A 24,444-nucleotide genomic window follows, 5' to 3' on the forward strand; every position below is an offset into this window, starting at 1 on the left:
CATTATAAAATTATTTTATTCTAATTAATTAAATAAATCTAATGAATTAATAACAGTTAATTTTATGCAGTGATGATTTAATAATGCATCTCTAAGTTTGTTTACATTTCTCTCACCTACGAATGGTCCCATGAACAGTGTGTAAGTGTTTGTGAATGATAAATTAGATTAGTATCTACCTACATATTTCATGAATTCATGACATAACTCTTTCTTAATTTTTTCGATATTTCTAGGCTACACGGTTCATCTGCGAGTTTTTCAAATTGTCGCAAATCTCTCAAAAAATTTCTAGTATATTTATTGAAAAAAATCTGCGTATAACTGGATCTGCACAGTTCAAACCTGTGTTGTTCAAGGATGAACTGTTACTCATTTAGCATTTTCAGAAAACACCTTATTACTAACTTCTTAACTTCAATTTATTTTTTAATTTGTGGGCTATATCAATTTAAATACGGATATCTTACAGTAGACGATCATAAAAATGAAACCTATTACAAATGGCATTCTCATAGAGTAACACCATTTATGATCACCTAGAGGCTTTGTCTGTACTGTAGATGTAATTTTATTTTTCCCAATTTCATTATTGATTAAAACCGACATTGAACTGGTTCCAAATTTTAATAAAACTTGTTCAGATTGAATTTCATTAAATTCATTCAAGCCAAAGAGAGGGATTCTTATAATTGGAAATTGTTTTATCAATAAAAAATTATTAGTGATTCAGTCTTAAAGAGATTCCAAACCGGTTTTGAACTGTCATCATCAAATTCCTGATATCTACTCTCAGGGATGTATAGAATATAGTAGTACTACATGGAAAAGTTTAAATCATTACTAACTTCCGATTGACAAGTTTCCTCAAAATGGATGTTATATGTCATGCCTCAAGTATTAGTCTTCTGACGAATTTCTTTCTGTATCAAACCACCTAGATCTTGGTCTTCCTTTGTTTCGTTTTCTTGCCATACTTGCAAAAAAACAGTTTCCCTATCCTTTCCTCTCCCATTCTGGTAAAGTGACTACTAACTTAGATTAACTCTGCTGACCCTTTTCCTGAATGCTAGCAATGCTAAGTGCTTAACATTTTTAATATGGTTCTGCCATTGATATCTTTTCACTTCCTTCACTTATCTCAGAACTCTCATATCTGTGGTTGCCATTCTTTGATCAGGTGCTTTATTCTAATCCAGCTTTGGAATCCACAAGGCAAAATTGGTTTGAACACTGTCTTGTATACAGTTAGTTTAGTGGTTTGACTAATTTCTCTTTTATTCCATATCATCATCATCAAATTCCTGCCATATACCCTCAAGGGGTGTACAGGATATGATAGTACTACATGAAAAAATTACATCATTAATAACTTCCTATCTACAATTTTCCTCCAAATCAGTCTGTTACTTGTCAAGACTGCAACATTATCAGATCTTATATTTCTATCGTCTAAGGCACTTTGTACCGTATCAATCCACCTATATCTTGCTCTTCCTCTGGGCCATTTTCCTGCCAACCTGGCAGAGAACACTTGTTTTGCTAATCTTTTCTCTCCCATTCTATTTAAGTGACCATACCACCTGAGATTAGCTCTGCTAACGCATTCCTGGATGCTGACAATGTCAAGTTCTTTCCTAATATCCTTGTTTTTAATATGATATTGCCATTGGTGCCATCTGTTCACGCCTCTAATCTTTCTCAGGACTATCATATCTGCGGTCTCTAGTCTTTGGTCAAGTGTTTTACTTCTGACCCAGCTCTCAGATCCATAAGTTAAAACTGTTTGAACACTGCCTTGTATACAACTAATTTAGTGTTCCGACTAATTTCTCTCTTATTCCATATGAATTTATTCAATTGACTTCCCACCATACCAGCTTTGCTGATTCTGTTGTCTATTTCTATATTTAATTTACCATCTTCAGTAAAAATCGTGCCTAAGTAGCTGAAATGTTTTACTTGTTCCACAGGTTCTCCATTCACAACACAGTTGACATTTTCAATGATTCTGCCTATTTTCATTGTCTTTGTCTTTTTATTGCTGACCTTCATACCATATCTATTACAACAGTTATTCAGATTAGTCAGAGAATCTTGCAGACTTGTAGCAGATTTATTTAGAAGTATAACATCATCTGCATAAAGCAAAGAGCTGACATTAACATCTCCAATTTTGATATCAGGTTTAATACCACTTTCCTTCATAATGCAATCCATATAGATAATGAATAACAGAGGGGATAATGTACATCCTTGTCTGACACCAGATTTAACATTAAACCATCTTCCTGTACTTCCTTCAATTCTAACTGCTGACTTACAACTCAAATAAAGACTAAGTATTGCTTGATATAATGCCCCATTGACACCATATAACTGCAGCGTATTGAATAGCTTCTCTCTTGGCACCTTGTCATATGCCTTTTCCAAATCAACAAAACTTAAATACAGATCTTTGTTATATTCCCATGCTTTCTCGACTATTTGTCGTAAAGTGAAGATCTGATCCTGACAGCCTGTATTTGGCCTGAATCCAGCTTGTTCTTCACCCAGCTTTTCTTCCACAATTCTTCTCAACCGTTTCTCAAGTATACTTGCATAGATCTTACCAGAAACACTCAGTAGGGAAATACCTCTGTAATTCTCACATTCAGTTTTATTTCCCTTTTTATATATAGGTACTATGAGAGCTCTACTCCAATCATCGGGAATTCGTCGATCTGTCCAGGCTTTCTGAACTATGCAGTGCAGCCACTGTAAGACTCTTATACCACCATACTTCAGCATTTCTGTTCGAATATCATCTACTCCTGCTGCCTTTCCACATTTCAAGCCTTTTATGGCTTTTTCTACTTCAAGTATGGATATGTATTCCTGACTGCATGCCTGGTCAGTGTTTTTTACCACTGTGCTGTCATCACTGCTTGTTTCATTTAGCAGTTTTTCAAAGTAATTACTCCATACTTCAAAGATATCTTTTTCTCCTGTTTTCATGTCACCTTTATCATCTCTAACTCCTTTTACAGCACTCTTTCCTCCATTCCTAAGCTTCTTCAACAACCTCCAGAATATTTTGCCACCTTCTTGATATTTATTTTCTAAATTCTTGCCAAAGTCCTCCCATGACTTTTGCGTAGCTAGTTTTACAGAGTGTTTAGCATTCTTGCATTTGTCTCTGTATTCTCTAAGAGTAAAAGCTGACTTATTTGCCAGGAACTTTTGATACGCTTTCTTCTTTTCCTTCACTGCCTTTTTAACTTCCTGTGTCCACCAGGGAGTTTCTGATTTTTTTATCCTTGCACACAATCTCACCACATGCCTCTCTGGCAGAATCAATCAATGTTTTCTTCAGAATTTGCCACTGAATCTCCAAGGTTTGATTCCTGTTCTCAAACTCTTTCATTTTCTTTTCAATAATCTTTCTGTATTTTAGTCTACAGTTCACATCTGAGAGCTGTTCAACTTTTATTCGCTTTAAAACTTTCTTACATGTTATTCTTTTCAATATGAAATTCAATTTTATCCTGCTCAAGACTAAATAGTGATCACTTCCGATTTCAAATCCTCTGTACACTCTGGTGTCCTGCACCAGGGAGAAAACATCACTCTCAACAATAACATAGTCAATGAGACTTTTCTTATTCCTTGCCTCTTCTCTCCATGTTTTTTGAATTTGTGCACATTTTTATGTTGGAACATGGTGTTAGTAATAACCAGTCCATGTCCTGAGCAAAAATCCAACAGATATTTGCCATTATTATTAGCTTTGCTCTTTTCTCCAAATTTTCCCAAAATAATTTTGTATGTCTCACAATCATTTCCTACTCTGCTATTTAGATCCCCAACAAGGACCAATTTTTCCTTTTTCATTGTGTCAGTTGTTTTTTCTAAAGCATCAAAAAATTCCTTAACTTCTACCTTAGTAGAATCTGTGTGACAATAGGCACAAATAAATCTCATTGTCCAGTTCCCCATTTTCATATTTGCCCACATTACTCTACTTGAGACTGACTGCCATTCAAGAAGATTAGCCTCATATTTTGTGTTGAATACTATGGCTACTCCTTCTTTTCCTTGCTTATCATTGCCTGAATATAACATTTTGTATTTATTGCTCAGAAAGATCTCACCAGTTTTGGTCTTTTTTGTTTCAGTCACCCCTATTATGTTGATCTGGTACTTATCTAATTCCTCAGCTAGCTCCATTTCTTTGCCATTCAGGCTTCTTACATTGATAGTACCGATCTTTAACTCTGGTGATGTTGAGTTGGGGTTTGTTTTCAGATTTGTTCCAGTTGCTGACTTTTCGCTGTTCGCCCTGGTTCCCTGGCGAAAACAACAGGGGCCTTGTTTAACCGTGTGACGCCTCAGCTGGCATGAAATTTTGTCATGTTGTACCATCATTTTTTTATTTTGGTTTAACCAATAAGAATACAATTTGGTCGGCTAAATACCAAATTGCCAGCCCATCCTCTTTCGTTCAGTATCCAAGTAGATACCCAACAGGGTGCACCATTTGAAGGTGAGGATTGGACATTAGGTCAGAAGCCCTGGTCGGTTCTCCGCATTCCTTTAAAGGCTATGTGGAGGTCTCCTCTCAGTTATACAGCTTTGACCCTTAAGCACCCCCTTTATTCCATATAAAAGTGATAAAAATAAAAAAAAATACTTATCCACGTACTATAGGTTTACAAATAACCTTTCATGGGTGGAAGAAATATAATATATATATAATTTATTCATTTGACTTTCTATCATACCTGCTTTGCTTGTTTTATTGTCAATTTCAATATTTAGTTCCCTGTCCTCACTAAAAATTGTGCTTAAATAGCTGAAATATTTTACTTATTCTATTGGTTCTCCATTCAAAATGAAGTTTATGTTTTCACTGTTCTGCCTATTTTCATAATTTGCCTTTTTATTGCTAATTTTCATACCAAAATCATTACAGCTGTTATTCAATTTAGTTTGGAATTCTGCAGACTTCTTGATGACATCTTGATTTCTTTAAAGAATACATCATATACCATATTTTTCAGTAAGTTTTAAAAGAGGTATACCATGAGTAGACATATCGATACAAAATTAATGACGGAAAAAACCCACGTACAAAGATTATTTAATAGTATTATTTTTGCCTGTGTGTCACAGGCATCTTCAGTACATTAAGCTCAAATTAAAGAATAACTGGCAATTGACCTTTTTAGTTATCTTACACCAGCTACTTAGGTGACGCTTTTTGGAATTGTCAGTTATTGTTTAATTTGAGCTTAATGTACTGAAGATGCCTGTGACACACGGGTGAAAATTATAGTACTAAATAATCTTTGTACGTGGGTTTTTTCCATTATTAATTTTGTATCGGTATTTTTCAGACCATAAGATGCACTTTTTTACTTAGAGAAATCGACTTAGAATTGGGGTGCGTTTTATGGTTTGAGGTAGGTGATACCGAGTAAGTCTTGGATTCCCACATTTTCAATGTGAGCCAAACACGTGTCTCGTTGCATATATGGGAATCCCCGATTTACATATGAAAATTTTACTGGTGTCAATAGTAGTTAGTCGAGTGTATGCAGTTTTGAACGGATGAGATGATTATTAAGTCTTTAAAAAAATGCGGCATAAGCAAAGTGATGGATGGTACTGAAGATGGCTTAGTTTTTGAAGAGAGAGTGATAACAATAGTTCAGACAATAATACAAAAAGTGACAGTGACAAGACAATGAAGAAGAACTGAATGCTGCTGGTACAAGTTATGGTAATAATAAATTAAATTTAAGGTTTGTGAATATTTTTATACAATAATATATTTTTTCTAAAAATTGTCTCATAAATTTGGGGTGCGTCTTATCATATGAAAAATATGGTACATAAAAGGCTGAGTGGTTAGCATACCCTGGAGATCACCGATATGAGAGTTCACAATGATTAAGGGAGTAATCAAATGGCATCAATGGCAATATCATATTAAAAATGAGAATATTAGGAAAGAACTTGACATTGTTAGCATTCAGGAATGCGTTAGCAGAACTAATCTCAGGTGATATGGTAATTTAAACAGAATGGGGGAGGAAAGGTTACCGAAATAAGTGTTTTTTTGCCAGGATGGCAGGAAAAAGACTCGGAGGAAGACCAATATCTAGGTGTATTGATACAGTTATGTAACATTTTAATGTAGTTTTTTATGTAGTACTATCATAATATCCTGTACCCCCCCCCCCCACCCTTGAGGATACATGTCAGGAATTTCCTGATGATATATACCCATAACCAAAGTAGCCACTCTGCTTCTGATTGGGGGATGTGACCATGCAACCTTAACTTTGGAGTTTCTGAACATGTGGAATACTCGGTTAAGGAGGGTTATATGTGCAACTACAAAGCTGGCAATTTTGACAAACTCAGAAGGCAGCTTGAGCTGTGCTATAGCATAAGAAGCTAGAGGGGAAGAATGTCAATAGTGCATGGGAAAGGATTTGAGATTGTTTGAGGGAAGCAGTATCAGACTGCATGCCCAGGGTCAGGATTAAGAAGCCAAGTGGGAGTTATATGGATGAGAAGCATATTAAAGGAGGAGCTAACTGCTATCTTCTGTAATTAGGTAGCTAGCTCTCTTTCTACCTGTTCACTGCATGTCATTGTATTCTTCCTTCAAGCTTTGCCACCAATGCAGGAGTACCTGAAGGCTGTGTTCTATCACCTATCATCTTTTTCCTATGCATAATTTACTTGTTCTTGATCACTTCTAATCCTATTCACTGCTTTGCAGATTATAGTACACTCCATTCATCCTACCCTTTGCAAACCATGTAGTTTTCAGACATCCCAAACTTCATCTGCAACCAAAGCCTTAAAATTTCCATAACATCTTTTAGTGGGGGGGGGAAGGAAAACCTAGTCGACTTTAATGCCACAAATACTTATCTTCCTTTTCTGATACTGAGGGTAAGGGAAGTTGTGCTTGAGATCATAGCTCACCTTCCTTTAGCTTTAGTAACATACAAATCACCAGACAGGATTAGATCTCTTTACATTTACCTGCATCCTCTAAAAGATATTTTTTTTTTTTTTTTGCTCAAGAAACTATTTTACACCCAGCCACTTGGCTACTAACCCTACATAAGTCCACCCATCCTTAGAATACAATACTAGTCGCACACATTTGATGTGGTTCACCTAAAACCACCCTAAAAATCTTCATGCTGTCCAAAGGAGAGCAATTTTGCTCATAGATGACTCTTTCTTCACTACTCACTTTAGCCTCTATCTCACAGATGCACCATTTTGGCTTTGACTCTCTTTTAAAGGTATTTCGTTGGTCACTACTCCAGTGAACTGGCAAACATCGTTCCTCCGCTTTCTGTTGGATCTGTTTAAACAAGAACAGCAGCTTGTCAACATTATTTTCAGTACAACTGCAAACACATCAAACCTGCCTTTCCTCTTCCTCATTTATTCCATCTGTCTCTATCCCCAGGAATAGCCTTTCTCATAATGTGTTTCAATAACTTCAACCTCTAGCTCTTCAAGAAAAGTGTCAATAGGTTTCTTCTTTCTCAGTCCTTACCTGCAATCCATACATGGCACTGTTGTGCTGTAGATTTTGGTGCTTCTCGTTAGTGTGATTAAAATTTTTGATCTAGTCTCTTTAGAAGAACTTCACAGTGTTTTGTAAACTGAAAATAAGTTGCCCCAGATAAGAAATAAGTACCTTTTTCCTTGGAGAGAGAAATTTTGTTGGACTAAATTTATTTAGTCTTACTAAATTTATAGCATTGCTGAAAAAAGACCATCCTTCCTAACTATTTAAAGTCATTTAGTTGACGGGAGACTTTGTTCCTTCTGTGCCAAACTGCTTATTTCACTCCAATTAAAAAAAAAAAAAATTAGAAACCTCTTCAATTTCTTTGAGGAAGTTTGTGGTGCTGACATGATTTTGCCATAGTATGAATAAAATAAATAGTTTTCAGAATTGTCTCATCACATTTTTATATCTAAAGTGTTTGTATGCAGATGTTTTCCAATGATGCAGTAACCTCTCACTATAACAAACATTTGTGATGAATTTTCTCACTGAACTATAAAAATTTTAGTTCAACTTTAAATAAAAGTTGCTTTATAAGTTAAGGGGATAAAAATCCCTCATTGTTTTTCAGCCAGTAAGCGAAACTAAGATCGAAAACTACGATCTGTAACGTTTCATGCCGACGAACTGTCAGCGTATCCAAGCGTAAGTGACCACTTGGTAGTGCCACACCACGGCAACTCGTTGCAAAGGTGGAGCAAGATCCCTCACTGTTCTTGATATTTTCTCATAATGTAAAACACACAGCTCTTAAGAGATGTAGTACTGTTTTACATTATGAGGAGAGGTCACTACCCAGACTGGTTTCAACCTTTTTTGAGGTCTCATCAGTGAGTAGCTAGACCTAGAATATCAGAGTTTAAGTGAAGAAAACTTACATACTTTTGCTATACGATTGACCGAAAGGTGTGCTGCTATATTTTTATCCCCTTAACTTATATCAACCTCGCCAGAAACAAATAGCCGTTTGGCTTCTCATCTTAGTTATATACTATGTTATAATATAATATAGTGGCACACCTTTCGGTCAATCGTATAGCAAAAGTATGTAAGTTTTCTTCACTCAGAATCAGATATTCTAGGTCTAGCTACTCACTGATGAGACCTCAAAAAAGGTTGAAACCGGTCTGGGTAGTGACCTCTCCTCATAATGTAAAACAGTACTACATCTCTTAAGAGCTGTGTGTTTTACATTATGAGAAAATATCAAGAACAGTGAGGGAGCTTGCTCCACCTTTGCAACGAGTTGCCGTGGTGTGGCACTACCAAGTGGTCACTTACGCTTGGATACGCTGACAGTTCGTCGGCATGAAACGTTACAGATCGTAGTTTTCGATCTTAGTTTCGCTTACTGGCTGAAAAACAATAAGGGATTTTTATCCCCTTAACTTATATCAACCTTGCCAGAAACAAATAGCCGTTTGGCTTCTCATCAAAAGTTGCTTTAGTAAATTGTTCATTATAATATACTATTTATTTGGTCTTTAGGAGTTCATTATAGTTAATTTCTATAATGTGAACTGGAAGAAAATCAGAATATTTGTAGCTGCTGTTTATAAGTTCAAGCTTTTTACTTTACTAGTTTTTGTGCATAACTTAGCTTGAGCCCTATCAGTTGCTACACTGACAGGTTCTTGCCAGCTTGCACCAAGCCAGCCTGGTTGGCCGAGAGGTTAGTGTATCTGCTCTCCAGCCAAAAGGCTGCAGGTTTGAATCCTGCTATGGTTGTTTGTGATTGTCTGTGAAAGTATTGGTGGTGGTTAGCAGTAGGTGGCGTTGGTGTAGTTGCAGTTCATTGTAGTTGGTGGATTGAGTGGTGGAGATGGAGAGTTGTAGAGTAGGAGCCCTCCCTTGATGAGTCTTTGGACTTTCTGGAGGTGTTACGTAATAATAATAATAAGTGCAACGTCATGATCTACTTTTATGTCAAACCCTTGAGTTATATCCTTTATAGTGAGAACTAACAACTCCTCTTTTATATCTCATTTATTAATTGCATACTGAACAGATACGGCAACTTTTAGTTTATCTTGGATATTTGGTGTTTCATCCAAAGTCACTAAGTGACTTTTCTGAAAATATTAGTTGTTACAGAAGGTGCTGTCTTGAAGCAATTATTTATTTATTATTTTTTTAATCAAATTTTGAAGTTTTTTTCTGATATAAAACAGAAATTATTCCTGAAATGTTTTCATAATGAATTTATTTATTTTTCTGAGGAAAGGCATTTTGCTTGTGCAGTGTTAAACTTTTTACTCTTCAGTTCTGCAATATCTTTAAAAACTTGCTCACTATGTATGTTATATAGTAAGGGTGATAAGACACATCCTTGTCTTACTCCTTTTTTTATTTCAAAGTTGAATATGCATTTTTATATCTTATTAAGGTCATTTGATTCCAGTATATATTTGTAATTATGTGTAGATCTTTTCCTTTTAACCCACTATTCTGTAGGATATGTATTAATTTCTTGTGATCTATTGAATCGAATGCTTTGGTGTAATCGATAAAACAAAAATATATGCTTTTCTGGTTAACAAGGCTTCTTTCACATAATGTTATCACGTAAGGGTGATAAGACAAGGATGTGTCTTATCACCCTTACTATATAACACATATAGTGAGCAAGTTTTTAAAGATATTGCAGACAATCTCAGTACTGGATGTGGGTTGATTGGAGAGCTGAATAATCTAGAGATTGCTCTTCTAATCATTTTATTATAATTACTAATATTATTTTCTTTATGTCTTATTATTACTTTCTTGAGCCCTCTATGATGATTGTTTGACTAAAGTCATTTCCATTTAGTCACTCATCACAGGAGACTCGCTAATATTAACTGTTTTCACACAATACCTACTATACCTCTCCTTGAATTCATTCACCAATAAGAGTACTCATGACTGATTCTATATCCATTCCAGCCACTCAGTAAAAATCAAAAACAAACAGAAAAATCTAGTCCTCTCACACCCTTGTTAATCACGTTCTGATGCAATTCCCAAAAGCTCTGGTTTCCTTATTCTGCATTTACACTTTCTCACTGAACAGCATTTTCTCCATACACCTTTCTGAATCCATTCAGGTGTAATCCATTGTTCAAATGTAAGATCTTTTGTCCATCATATTTGCTCCGACATATCCACAAACTGCAACCTTATGTATCGAATCATTTGCAGTCATAGTTGTAATTCTCAACTTGCATCAGTCCAAACTCTATCATGGCAGTAGATTTGGTGTACTCTCTCTCTCTCTCTCTTTTTTATTTTTTTTTTAGGAACTTTCTTTTCTACATTTTTTCTGTTTTTTACATATACTTATCAGGATCATTTGCACCTGTCAAAACTATCATCTCTCACTTTCTTTGTCTGCATCCCAATAGCTTTGCTAACATCCTTAACCTTTGCACTTGGGAAAACATGATTTAATCACTCTCTAGTGATACTCTTAACATAAAATCTTTATACATGACTTACTTCTTACTCCTCTTTTTATCTTGCATAGTCTGCTTTTTTTCTCTTGCATCTCTTTTTTCTTCTTTTGTTTTTCTACTCAAGTTTTGTCCTACAAAAGACTTCATGTAAGTGCATGCACTCTCTCTCTCTCTCATATATAGTTCTCTTCTTCCACCATTTCTTTCATGTTATCATTTGTATGTTGTCTATTCACTCTTGCTTACTTCAACCACTGTACTTTTTTTTTTTTACCAGCAGGCTTACTGACACTCACATTTTCCATATGCAATTCTGATAATATATTGAAAAGATATTAGTCAGAAGTTAGAATAATGACTGAATGGGAACAGCATAGAATTGTATATTATTTATTGTATTTTTGGGTTATATATATATATTTTAGAGAGTTAATCAGAATCTCATCTGCAGGTTCTTCTAGTTCTACCTATCAAGACCACCAGTGGATCCAGAATAAATACATTCAGGAACAGAAGCACTATTTCCCAGGTATGGCTTTATAAGAAATTTGGAATTAGCTGAAAATTTATACATGAACAGAACTTACTATGGTTTTCTAAATTTTTTTCTGCTTCAATATTAGAGTTGTAAATCTGTAATGTTATCTGATCACCTCACATTACTGGGAAAAAAAAAATTTTTTTCCCTCCTGGAATGTATCCTCTTATTTATCTAAAAATGTAGTATTTCCACAAAAGAATGTTACTATTTTAAATGCAAATATTTTTTATACTTATGTTGCTTATTTTTATAACCTAAAATAGGTTAAAAAATAAGTTGTTCACCTACTCAGTTTTGTGTGCATGGTGGAAAGAAATGAAGCAGACAGGCCCTAAAATTGTTAACCCAGGTGAAAATTGTTTCTACTAGGTGAAATTCTGACTGTATATATATATTAAATAGAACTAGTATTCCTCCAAGATAAAACCAAAGATTTAGGAAATTCCAGGCTATCTTGATTATCAAAATTGCTCACTCCTGCAACTATTGCAGTTATGATTGAAATAAGAATCATGGATGAGGGAGGATGTTGGGGAAAAAATGAATTGTGAAAGATGAGCATAATTAGAAAATAGTTTATAGGAAAATACTGGTGGTTAAAAGTATTTTCTGAAATTTATTTGCTTTAGATTTACAAAATATTTACTTTATAATAAGCTAAAGTGATATGCATGCATACATACATTTCATTTCCATTCTAATCAGTAAGTAGCAAGATAGCAGCTATTCAGATGTGTGTGTGTGTGTGTGTGTGGTGGTGAGGTGGGTGGGAGCAAGCTTAATGTATTTTATATTAAGCAAAATTTGAGTTATGCATAAATTTTCTTGCTTACAAATCAATATCTATCAAGCTAATCCACATTATGATAAGGGTATCATGTAGTGGTATAATTAATTTAAAGAAATAGGCAGTGAGAAATATAATGTATAAGATTCAAGAGAATTTCTTTGGATGTCTATTTCCTGGATGGGTTGTCTAGAAAAGAGCCATTCTGCCACTTTGCGGTGTTCTGATTTTATACTTAAATATTTCTTTTTTTTACATAAAAAAAAGAGTAACATATAGCAGGCATAAACTTCTGTGGCTAATTGGTTCAAAAGACATATTTCGGTGATTACACCACATTTTTTTATTATTCAGTTATGTAAAACACTGAAATAATAGTTTCCGACAAGTTTCTTAAATCGTAGGATTTACATCTTCAGGGGTAAATAGTATAACTTAAAGTTTAAACAAGAGAATTAATAAATACAAATCATAACCGTCTGGCTATTCATAAAACTCAAATAACAGAATGCAGATATATATAACGTTATTGACGTTATATATCTGCATAACATTAGAGTAACATACAGTTCATCATCATCATTTATTTATAATTTTACAATTATAAATAGGGAACCAATCAAAACAAATAAGTAGTCTGTGTACACTAAGATAGGACTTGTAGGCTGTTATTGATGTGAAGGAAAAGCAGGCTTCTCTGTCATATGATAATTGACAGATCTCTGGTGCAGAGAGTTGAGGGGGAAACAGGGAGGATATTGCTGATGAATTTCCAATATGGATTCGGGGGTCTGCCTCTTTTTCTTTTTCCATCTGTAGGGGCGTAGAGGACCAGAGCATCAAAGGATACAAGCAGGTGGATGTCTGAGTTGGTGGCCGAGCCATTTTAATTGGTTTCTTTGAACAGTGCTGACTAGAGGATCTTGCTGGGTTTCATCTAATATAGTAGAGTTGGGAATGTGGTCTTCCCAAGAGTAATCCAGGATATTTCAAGTAGTTCCAAAGCTATTTATAATATTGTTGCTGCTTTTGTTGAGATGTTCCAGGTCTGGGAACCATACAGAAAGATAGACTGGCAGGTCTACTTGTAAAGATGAATCTTCATCTCCTTTGAGATGAGGCTTGACTTCCATACTTTATTAAGACTTTGTGGAACTACAGTGCTTTCTGTTTTCTTGTTTTAATGTCTGTTAAGGAATCTGAGATCCAAGGTATACAAAGTTTTTGGGAGTTGATTTTTAGTCCAAATATTTCTGCGGTTCTCCTAAGGCTGTTGAAGTAGTTTTGGGCATCTGTAATGTTGGAGTCACTGAGGACTATATAATCTGCAAAGCTCAGGTCTTCAAGGTGCATCTGTGTGTGTGTGTGTGTGTGTGTGTGTGTGTGTGTGTGTATATATATATATATATATATATGGGTCTTTGATAAGAATTCCAGATTTAACTTGCATTAATTTAAAAATATAGTCGATCACTATGATGAAGAGATATGGGACCAGAGTATCTCCCTGTAGGACTCCTGTGGTGATGGGAAAAGTGTCTGTTTTGTCTCCGTTAACTAGTACTGGGGCTTGATATCCCTGGCAGGGTGCCTTGATGGCCCTGATAAGTTTAGGTGGAATGCCATAAAGTTTGAGCGTTTCCCATAGTCATTCCCTGTCAACAGAATCAAATGCTTTAGTATACTTATCAAAAGTAATTTCACTGCAAAGTTAAAAAGACAGAATTAGAGATGATGTAGTGTTAAAGTTATTCAGGAAATTTTCAAACTGTAATTCACAATATTACTGATGACATTTACAACTTATAATACAGCTTAATATTTAATTTTCAAGAAATATTTGCATTTAAAATGTCAGCATTCTTTTGTGAAATGCTGTGACTTCAGTTTTCCCTAGTAATGTATGCATTAATAGGAGAGACTGAAGAGGGAGAATATTATTCACCATTACGTGCATTGAATGACCTAAGAGGAAAAACTGATGTCCCATTTACAAAGGATGGATGGAAGACCATAAAATGACAATTTTCTGAACAGCCTTCTATAGCAAATCCTATCAAATGCCTTGGAAATATCAAGTGAAATGGCAAAGTTTTCTTCATTAGTGGCAAAGTCCATACTGGTGGTCACTTATTAGGTAATAGTTCTTGATGATAAAGAAATTGACTGCTGATGTCCTTTACTTTAGAGCACACCAAGTGTGAGAACAATTAATATGTATAGTTTGATGCAGACATTTTTCCTTTTTTTAAAAAAATGGATTGAATATGGACTTGCTTCTGTTCTAGCTGAGTATCATAGCATGTAGAGATGGTAAAAGATCAGTGTTTGAGAGCACATTTCTTAAGTACAGTTGGAGGAATACCATCAGGAAGAGAAGTCTTTTGGGTATCTAGGTTGTTCAAGAGTATCCTTATAGTTCTTTGGCAGGGTGATTCTAGGGTATGCTGTATATTATATTGGGGTAGTGGTGGTGGTGATTTGCCTTGATTTTCTATGCAGGACGTGGAAAAGATGGGTAGATTACTTTACCATTTTGTTAGTTGGACTGCAGGTAATCAAGCTTTGAGGATAAAAAGTCAGAGTGATTTTCAGAGTTACGAGAGTATAGAGATGGCAGATGAATGATATATATATATATATATATATATATATATATTATTCTTTTGACAGTTCATCTGATATGTGTTTGAACTTTGATTTTAGGTATTTCTGGTACAATATTAAGTATAGGTGAGGAAGAAGAGCATGGTTAAATGATAGCAGAACAGTTATGTTCTCTCAGAGCAGAGAATATGAATCAAAGTGCATGGATGACTATCTTTACTGAAATGAGAGTATGATAGTTTGATGGCTGACTTATCTCCCCTTTTTAAGGTACAGGCTGGATAAAGGCTTGCTTCCACTTTGGATAAATTTGAATGAATATGACAGCTGATATAGGCAAAACATGCTAATTCTTGAGCACAAGTTTTTTGAGCACAATTGAGGTTATGCAATCTGGACCAGAAAACTTTTCAATATCAATGACTAATGAGGATTTTTCGGATGTCCTTCTGTCCAAAGATCCGAGTAGGTATGTGGTATCATTCATTTATCAGAAATTTATTTACCTTGATTGTCCAAACAAGAGTTGGAGGAAAAGACTGATGCCAAGAGGTCTGCCTTCTCTTCTTGGTGATGTTATCATCAGGAATGTGGAAAAAAGAAAGAAACATTAAGCCCAACAGCCTTAGTGAGGGACCGGAGGGTTGGCTTGACTGCCAGTTAAGCAGGTGGTATGCTTATTGCATTTTGCACTTCCTGCCAGTATTCTAGGATCCATTTTGATGTTGAAAAAGAAACTAGAATAGTCTGTGCCAGACTATCCTAGTCATAAGTCAACCTAATATATTCATATCTGACAATATATAAAAAATCTACACACAAAGAACCTTCACAACATTATAGTAAGCTCTTCCGTAGCACAATTGGAAGAACGACAGTACGTTGCGCTCTTTGATTAGAAAAGGCCTAAGTTCAATTCCCATCGTGACGGGAGGAATCTTTATATGGACTTTTTCCGATCTCATATGGAGGTAGCAGGGTTTTTTTCTCCCAGAAACTCGGGTTTTTCATCCCGCATACATACAGATTGGCCCTTCAGAACACACGCAATTTACAGACAAAAAAATACTAGCTGTGGTGGGTTTGGGCAGTAGATGTAGATGATTGGTAGTAGAGGTTCGATATAGTAGTGGAGACGGAGAGTTAGACAGTGGGTGTCCTCCTGCGATGAGTCTTTGGACTCCTTGGAAGTGTCACAAATAATAATAATAATAATAGTATCATGAATATGCTAATCAGCAGGACAAAAATCATATTCTCTGGTAATAGTACTCTTGCTGTTAAGCTTGTTCATATATCCTTGCCCAGTGACTGTAATTCTCATTTGAGCAGGCATCTTCTAGCTGTTCTATAGTTCAAAACCAGCACATTATACTGCTGATTGAAGGACAGCAGTATAATGTGCTGGTTATAGAAACAGTTAATCAAGAAACACAAGGATTATGGCTGTTGTCTTTCTGACCATGCAATGATGGATATCATATATAAAATATCCTACAAGAAAGTTGCTATACTACACAGAAACAATATATAAAATTTATGAAAGATCCTTTTATGTATTCATCTCTACTTTGAATCCCCTTTATCTGACTCTCAATCTCTATATTGAAGCTGATAGTACAATCTTGGGGTCATTATCACATATTAGAACTACAGGCTTTTTTATTTTTTTAACCTGTGTAGTTATTTATTTGCATACACACACGCACGCGCACACACACGTGTGTGTGTGTATATACCTTTATATTATTTTCTGAATATGACAGTATACACACACACACACACACACGTGTGTGTGTGTGTGTGTGTGTGTGTGTGTGCGCGCGCGCGCGCGCGCGCACGCACAAATAAATAACTACACAGGTTAAAAAAATAAAAAAGCCTGTAGTTCTAATATGTGATAATGACACCAAGATTGTACTATCAGCTTCAATATAGAGATTGAGAGTCAGATAAAGGGGATTCAAAGTAGAGTTTTATTGCTTTCGAAACAACAGGCTATGAGTTATGCCACTGGAGGCTTAAATTGTTTTAAAAGTTCAATGTTTCATTACTGGTGATGATTTTCCATTTCATCTAGCCCTTATTACTATAGCCTACCTATAGTAATAAAGAAGATAAGTTTATTACTTTTAATGAGCAAGATGCATGTAATTTTTTTTTCTTTGAAAGACTTCTCTTTTATGGAGTCCTTCATGCAGATTTTACCTTGCATCTAGTTTACTATGGAAAAGAGGATAGCATTATTGAAAATAATAATGGTATTTTAATTTTTAGGTTTGAGATGTTATCCTCTTTTCCGTAGTAAACTAGATGCAAGGTAAAATCTGCATGAAGGACTCCATAAAAGAGAAGTCTTTCAAAGAAAAAAAAATTACATGCATCTCGCTCATTAAAAGTAATAAACTTATCTTCTTTATTACTATAGGTAGGCTATAGTAATAAGGGCTAGATAAAATGGAAAATCATCACCAGTAATGAAACATTGAACTTTTAAAACAATTTAAGCCTCCAGTGGCATAACTCACAGCCTGTTGTTTCGAAAGCAAAGATGTTCTCTACTCAGCCAGATATTGAATACTTTGGAACATGTGTTGACAATACTCTCCTGCCTGAATTTACATTTGTGTTAGATCATTGCTGATAATAAGTAGTTAAATTAGTACCTTGAGTATATTATTGTTGCCAAAGGCAACAGTGATGAAGCAGTGAGATCTCATGCAAGTTAAAATAGAATAAAGTATATTAAAAGCAGTCATTCAAAAGATTCAGTATGATTTGTATGTATTCTTTAGTACTTCAAAATCTTTTCCACACGTCATTGAAAATATGTTGATATGATTTTTAGAGGTATTTGCTAAGCAATATTACAGACCTGTCTGCTCATGTTCAGCATGGAAAACAAGCAAGAAACAGTGAAAAACAGATGCAAAAATCTCTAATGTGACTTCTTATAATCATACATTATTTTAGAATTTTCAGCCATGTTTGTATTAAGATTTTCATTCTTCAACTTATGGTGTTATATTAGTAATTTTAATATGAGAAGTGATGTTAGTAATGTGTCTTTAAAATGCAAATTAAAATTAGAACTAACAATGATTATGCTATGACTGGAGATCATTATTATTAATCTGCTCTTAAGGGTTTTATATATATATATACAGGGTGTTCGGGATAAATTTGACATATTTATAATTAATTATATTTTTCCGTAAGTTACATGTATTAACACACACTTCTCTTCATTTAAAAGTTTGGACCCTTCTTCATTCATATACAAGATGTCAGAAAGGATGGATAGCTGGAACCCACCTGAATCATGGAAGAGAATAACTTGTATCATGATGATTCGTGCCCGCCATCAAAATAAGGATATTACGACTGCTGCCCAATGCTCCCTGAATACAGTAAAAACAATCAGGCATGAACTAGAGACTTGCAATGGTGACTACGAGGATGTAGCAAGAAGAAAGATCCCTAGCAGACGATCTGATTGCGTTCGTACAGCAGAATTCCTCGCAAATCTGCAGGAACGGTGTTGAAGAACCCTGGCATTGGAATTCGGGCTTTGTTCGTGGAGTTGCTAACTGTAGTCAAGCCCTGGATAACAAGGGTAGCCAATGGTAGGCCGTATGTATGGCAGCAGGATTCGGCCCCTTGCCACACCTCTGGGAAAAGTCAAAAATGGTTGTCTGAAAATTTCTACGACTTCACCAGTCCAAATGTTTGGCCTCCAAACTCCCCAGACCTTAACCCCATGGATTATTTTGTATGGGGCGCAGTTGAAAAAGACACCAATCACACTTCCAGTAATACAAAAGCCCAGTTAATGGATAAAATTAAAACAGTTTTTGCGGCCCTTCCCAGGGAGACTGTAGCATCAGCTTGTTCGAGGTTCCGAAGCAGAATTGAAGCTGTGATCGATGCTAATGGTGGTTATTTTGAGTAAATCTTGTTGATAGTATTGTAATTAACTCTGCCTGTAATGTTTTTTTGTCAATTCATTAAATTTAATAGATACAAAGAAGATTTTCTTTTTCCTTACGAAACTGTCAAATTTATCCCGAACACCCTGTATATATATATATATATATTTAAAAAAGATATTTAATGATTAACAAACCGAGAATAAGTTAGAAAACTTTAATGAAAAAACTAGTTTCGGCTTATTATGGCCTTCATCTTTGTAGGTGGAAGAAACAATAATAAAAGAATGAAGATATTAAGAAAACTGAGAAGCACAGGTTAATTGTATTAGATAATTAAAAATAAAAAACGTTGTATTAAAATTCCAGTTGTTCTATTTACGTGCCATTGTTTATTGTATGCGTGGTAGTAGACTCTCGAGAACTCCAGTATTGAACAACAGCAGTATGGCTCTCATGGATGTTATAGCTCAAATTACTGTTCAAATGTACAAGATTAAGGACGATCTCACTGGATTCCACTATCTTTCTTTCAAATTCATCCTTGCAATGGAAAATGTTTTCAGATCTATCCCAGGAAACTGAGTGACCTTGAAAATTATCATGAGGATTGTTAGAGAAGAGAACATGGCTGGATAAGGTACTAGCATTTGATCTTTTATAGGAGATGTCTCTCCCATGCAAAGTTCAACAGATTTATTAGTTTGACCGTAATAAGGAACATTACAGTCACATCATAGTTTATATACGCCAGGATATTTTAGATTATGATGCTTAAGTTTAGGATGGCTTATAAGAGATCTGATTTTTGGAAGAGTGGTGAATAACGTCCTGATGTTGTACTTTTGAAGGACTTTTGCCAATTTTTGGGAGACCGAACTGATGTAAGGGATTGGGATGTTACCTTTAAAATTGGTAGTTTCTGTATTGATGTGCCTAGGAGGATATATAAGAAATTTCTTAATTGTTCTTTTATGATATCCATTTTGTTCAAAAATACGTGAGAGGTGATTAATTTCTTTTTGAAGCTCATTTGGATCGTTTAAAATAGAGCGACTCTGTGTCCTAAAGTGGAAATAGTTCCGAGTTTCTGTGGTGGAAAATTATGAGAAAGACTGTCAAGATATCTATTAGTATGCATTGGTTTTCTGTACATAGAGATTCTAAATTTCCAGAACAGCGTGAGAGTTTTATATCCAGGAAAGGGAGTTATCATGTTCTAGTTCTGCCGTGAATTTTATATTTGGATGCAGGTTATTTGGATGATGAAGTGAGAGAGTTTTGAAGATAACTCCATATAATAAAAACGTCATCTACATAACGTTTCCAAACTTTTGGTTTAAAAGAAGAGGCAGATATAGCTCTTGTTTCAAAGTTCTCTAGGAAAATATTCGCCAGAATGGGGGATAAAGGGTTCCCCATCGTCAAGCCCTGGTTCTGTTTATAGATTGTATCTTGATATCGGAAGTAGCCAGATTGAATGCAATGCTTTAATAAAGTAAACATTTTTTTTGATAATTTATCCTTTAATAATATTAATACTTCTTCAGTTGGTACATTTGTGAATAATGAAATAATATCTAAACTGGCTATATCGTTGATGGATAAATCTTTAATACTAGATACAAAATCTAAGGTGTTGTTGATGAACGATGAAGACTTATTAGAAAAAGACTTGAGATATTTTGCAAGATATCTTAATAGTTTGTAGGTTGGAGAGTCAATACCCTCGACAGTAGGGCGAAGAGGAGTGTTTTCCTTATGTATTTTTGGAACTCCATAGATTCATGGTATAAGTGGATGAAGGGAGTGTAGAGAACTACAAAACTGTACAAAATACTAGTGAACTTCCTTGTGATGTACGTCTCTCTCTCTACGCTCCCTTCATCCACTTATACCACATATCTATGGAGTTCCAAAAATACATAAGGAAAACACTCCTCTTCTCCCTATTGTCGAGGGTATTGACTCTCCAACCTACAAACTATCAAGATATCTTGCAAAATATCTCAAGTCGTTTTCTAATAAGTCTTCATTGCTCATCAACAACACCTTAGATTTTGTATCTAGTATTAAAGATTTATCCATCAACGAGGATGATATTATAGCCAGTTTAGATATTATTTCATTATTCACAAATGTACCAACTGAAGAAGTATTAATATTATTAAAGGATAAAAAATGTATCCAAAAAATGTTTAGTTTATTAAAGCATTGCGTTCAATCTGGCTACTCCCGATATCAAAATACAATCTATAAACAGAACCAGGGCATGGCGATGGGGAACCCTTTATCCCCCATTCTAGGAAAATATTAAAGCATTGCATTCAATCTGGCTACTTCCGATATCAAGATACAATCTATAAACAGAACCAGGGCTTGGCGATGGGGAACCCCTTTATCCCCCATTCTGGCGAATATTTTCCTAGAGGATTTTGAAACCAGAGCTATATCTGCCTCTTCTTTTAAACCAAAAGTTTGGAAACATTATGTAGATGACGTTTTTATTATATGGAGTTATGGTCAAAACTCACATGAATTTTCTTCATCATCCAAATAACCTACATCCAAATATAAAATTCACGGCAGAACTAGAACATGATAACTCCCTTTCCTAGATATAAAACTCTCACGCTGTTCTGGAAAATTTAGAATCTCTATGTACAGAAAACCAATGCATACTAATAGATACCATCACAGTCTTTCTCATAATTTTCCACCACAGAAACTCGGAACTATTTCCACTTTAGGACACAGAGCTCGCTCAATTTTAAACGATCCAAATGAGCTTCAAAAAGAAATTAATCCCCTCTCACATATTTTTGAACAAAATGGATATCATAAAAGAACGATTAAGAAATTTCTTATAGATCCTCCTAGGCACATCAATACAGAAACTACCAATTTTAAAGGTAACATCTCAATCCCTTACATCAGTTCGGTCTCCCAAAATTTGGCAAAAGTCCTTCAAAAGTACAACATCAGGACATTATTCACCATTCTTCCAAAAATCAGATCTCTTATAAGCCATCCGAAACCTAAGCATCATAATCTAAAATATCCTGGCGTATATAAACTGTGGTGTGATTGTAATGTTCCTTATTACGGTCAAACTAATAAATCTGTTGAACTTTCCATGGAAGAGCATAAAAGAGACATCTCCTATAAAAGATCAAATGCTAGTACCTTATCCAGCCATGTTTTCTTCTCTAACAATCCTCATGATAATTTTCAAGGTCACTCAGTTTCCTGGAATAGATTTGAAAACATTTTCCGTTGCAAGGATGAATTTGAAAGAAAGATAGTGGAATCCAGTGAGATCGTCCTTAATCATGTACATCATCAAATTCCTACCATGTACCCTTAAGGGATGTACAGGATATGATAGTACTACATGAAAAATTTACATCATTATTAACTTTCTATCTACAATTTTCCTCCAAATCAGTCTGTTACTTGTCAAGACTCCAACATTATAAGATCTTATATTTCTATCGTCTAAGGCACTTTGTACCGTATCAATCCACCTATATCTTGGTATTCTTCTGGGTCGTTTTCCTGCCAACCTTGCAGAGAACACTTGTTTTGCTAATCTTTCTTCGCCCATTCTGTTTAAGTGACCATACCACCTGAGATTAGCTCTGCTAACGCATTCCTGGATGCTGATAATGTCAAGTTCTTTCCTAATATTCACGTTTTTAATATGATATTGCCATTGATGCCATCAGTTCACACCTATAATCTTTCTCAGGACTCTCTTATCTGCGGTCTCCAGTTTTTGATCAAGTGTTTTATTTCTGACCCAGCTCTCAGATCCATAAGTTAAAACTGGTTTGATCACTGTCTTGTATACAGCTAATTTAATGTTCCGACTAATTTCTCTTATTCCATATGAATTTATTCAATTGACTTCCCACTACCAGTTTTGCTGACTCTGTTGTCTATTTCTATATTTAATTTTCCATCTTCACTAAAAATCTTGCCTAAGTAGCTGAAATGTTTCACTTGTTCCACAAGTTCTCCATTCACAACACAGTTGATATTTTCAACAGTTATTCAATTTAGTCAGAAAATCTTGCAGACTTGTAGCGTATTTATTTAGAAGTATAACATCATCCGCATAAAGCAAAGAGCTGACATTAACATCTCCAATTTTGATATCATGTTTAATACCACTTTCCTTCATAATGCGATCCATATAGATAATGAATAACAGAGGGGATAATGTACATACTTGTCTCACACCAGGTTTAACATTAAACCATCTTCCTGTACTTCCTTGAATTCTAACTGCTGACTTACAACTCAAATAAAGACTAAGTATTGCTTGATATAATGCCTCATTGACACCATATAAATGTAGCGTATTGAATAGCTTCTCTCTTGGCAACTTCTCATATGCCTTTTCCAAATCGACAAAACTTAAATACAGATCTTTGTTATATTCCCATGCTGTCTCGACTATTTGTTGTAAAGTGAAGATCTGATCCTGACAGCCTCTATTTGGCCTGAATCCAGTTTGTTCTTCACCCAGCTTTTCTTCCACAATTCTTCTCAACCGTTTCTCAAGTATACTTGCATAGATCTTGCCAGGAACACTCAGTAGAGAAATACCTCTGTAATTCTCGCATTCAGTTTTATTTCCCTTTTTATATATGGGTACTATGAGAGATCTACTCCAATCATCGGGAATTCGTCGCTTTGTCCAGGCTTTCTGAACTATGCAGTGCAGCCACTGTAAGACTTTCATACCACCATACTTCAGCATTTCTGGTCGAATATCATCTACTCCTGCTGCCTTTCCACATTTCAAGCCTCTGATGGCTTTTTCTACTTCAAGTATGGATATGTATTCTTCACTGCATGCCTGGTCAATGTTTTTTACTACTGTGCTATCATCACAGCTTGTTTCATTTAGCAGTTTTTCAAAGTAATTACTCCATACTTCAAGGATATCTTTTTCTACTGTTTTCATGTCACCTTTATCATCTCTAACTCCTTTTTCAGCACTCTTTCCTCCATTCCTAAGCTTCTTCAACAACCTCCAGAATATTTTGCCACCTTCTTGGTATTTATTTTCAATGTTCTTGCCAAAGTCCTCCCATGACTTTCATTTAGCTAGTTTTACACAGTGTTTAGCATTCTTGCATTTGTCTCTGTATTCTGTAAGAGCACAAGCTGATTTATTTGCCAGGAACTTTTGATAGGCTTTCTTCTTTTCCTTCACTGCGTCTTTAACTTTTTGTGTCCACCATGGAGTTCTAATTTTTCTATCCTTACAGACAACCTCACCACATGCCTCTCTGGCAGAATCAATCAATGTTTTCTTCAGAGTTTGCCACTGAATCTCCAAGGTTTGATTCCTGTTCTCAAACTCTTTCATTTTTTCTTCAATAATCTTTGTGTATTTTAGTCTACAGTTCACATCTGAGAGCTGCTCAACTTTTATTCGCTTTAAAACTTTCTTACACGTTATTCTTTTCAATATGAAATTCAATTTTATCTTGTTCAAAACTAAATAGTGATCACTTCCAATTTCAAATCCTCTGTACACT

General features: G+C 35.1%; 1 protein-coding gene across 1 annotated transcript in view; it reads left to right on the forward strand.

Annotated features, from left to right (window-relative positions):
- The window catches only part of LOC150108732 (disco-interacting protein 2-like), a 936,780-nt gene that overhangs the window by 88,912 nt on the left and 823,424 nt on the right, over positions 1-24,444 (forward strand). Inside the window, exon 4 of the mRNA XM_090416186.1 lies at positions 11,477-11,554. Within this exon, the coding sequence (XP_090272312.1) occupies positions 11,477-11,554 (78 nt within the window). The remainder of the gene's footprint in view (positions 1-11,476; positions 11,555-24,444) is intronic.

This window comes from Typopeltis vanoorti, chromosome 3 (genome assembly GCF_054136105.1).
Source record: "Typopeltis vanoorti isolate ZY-2024b chromosome 3, IOZ_Tvanoo_1.0, whole genome shotgun sequence".
In the NCBI taxonomy this organism is placed as follows: Eukaryota; Metazoa; Arthropoda; class Arachnida; order Uropygi; family Thelyphonidae; genus Typopeltis; species Typopeltis vanoorti.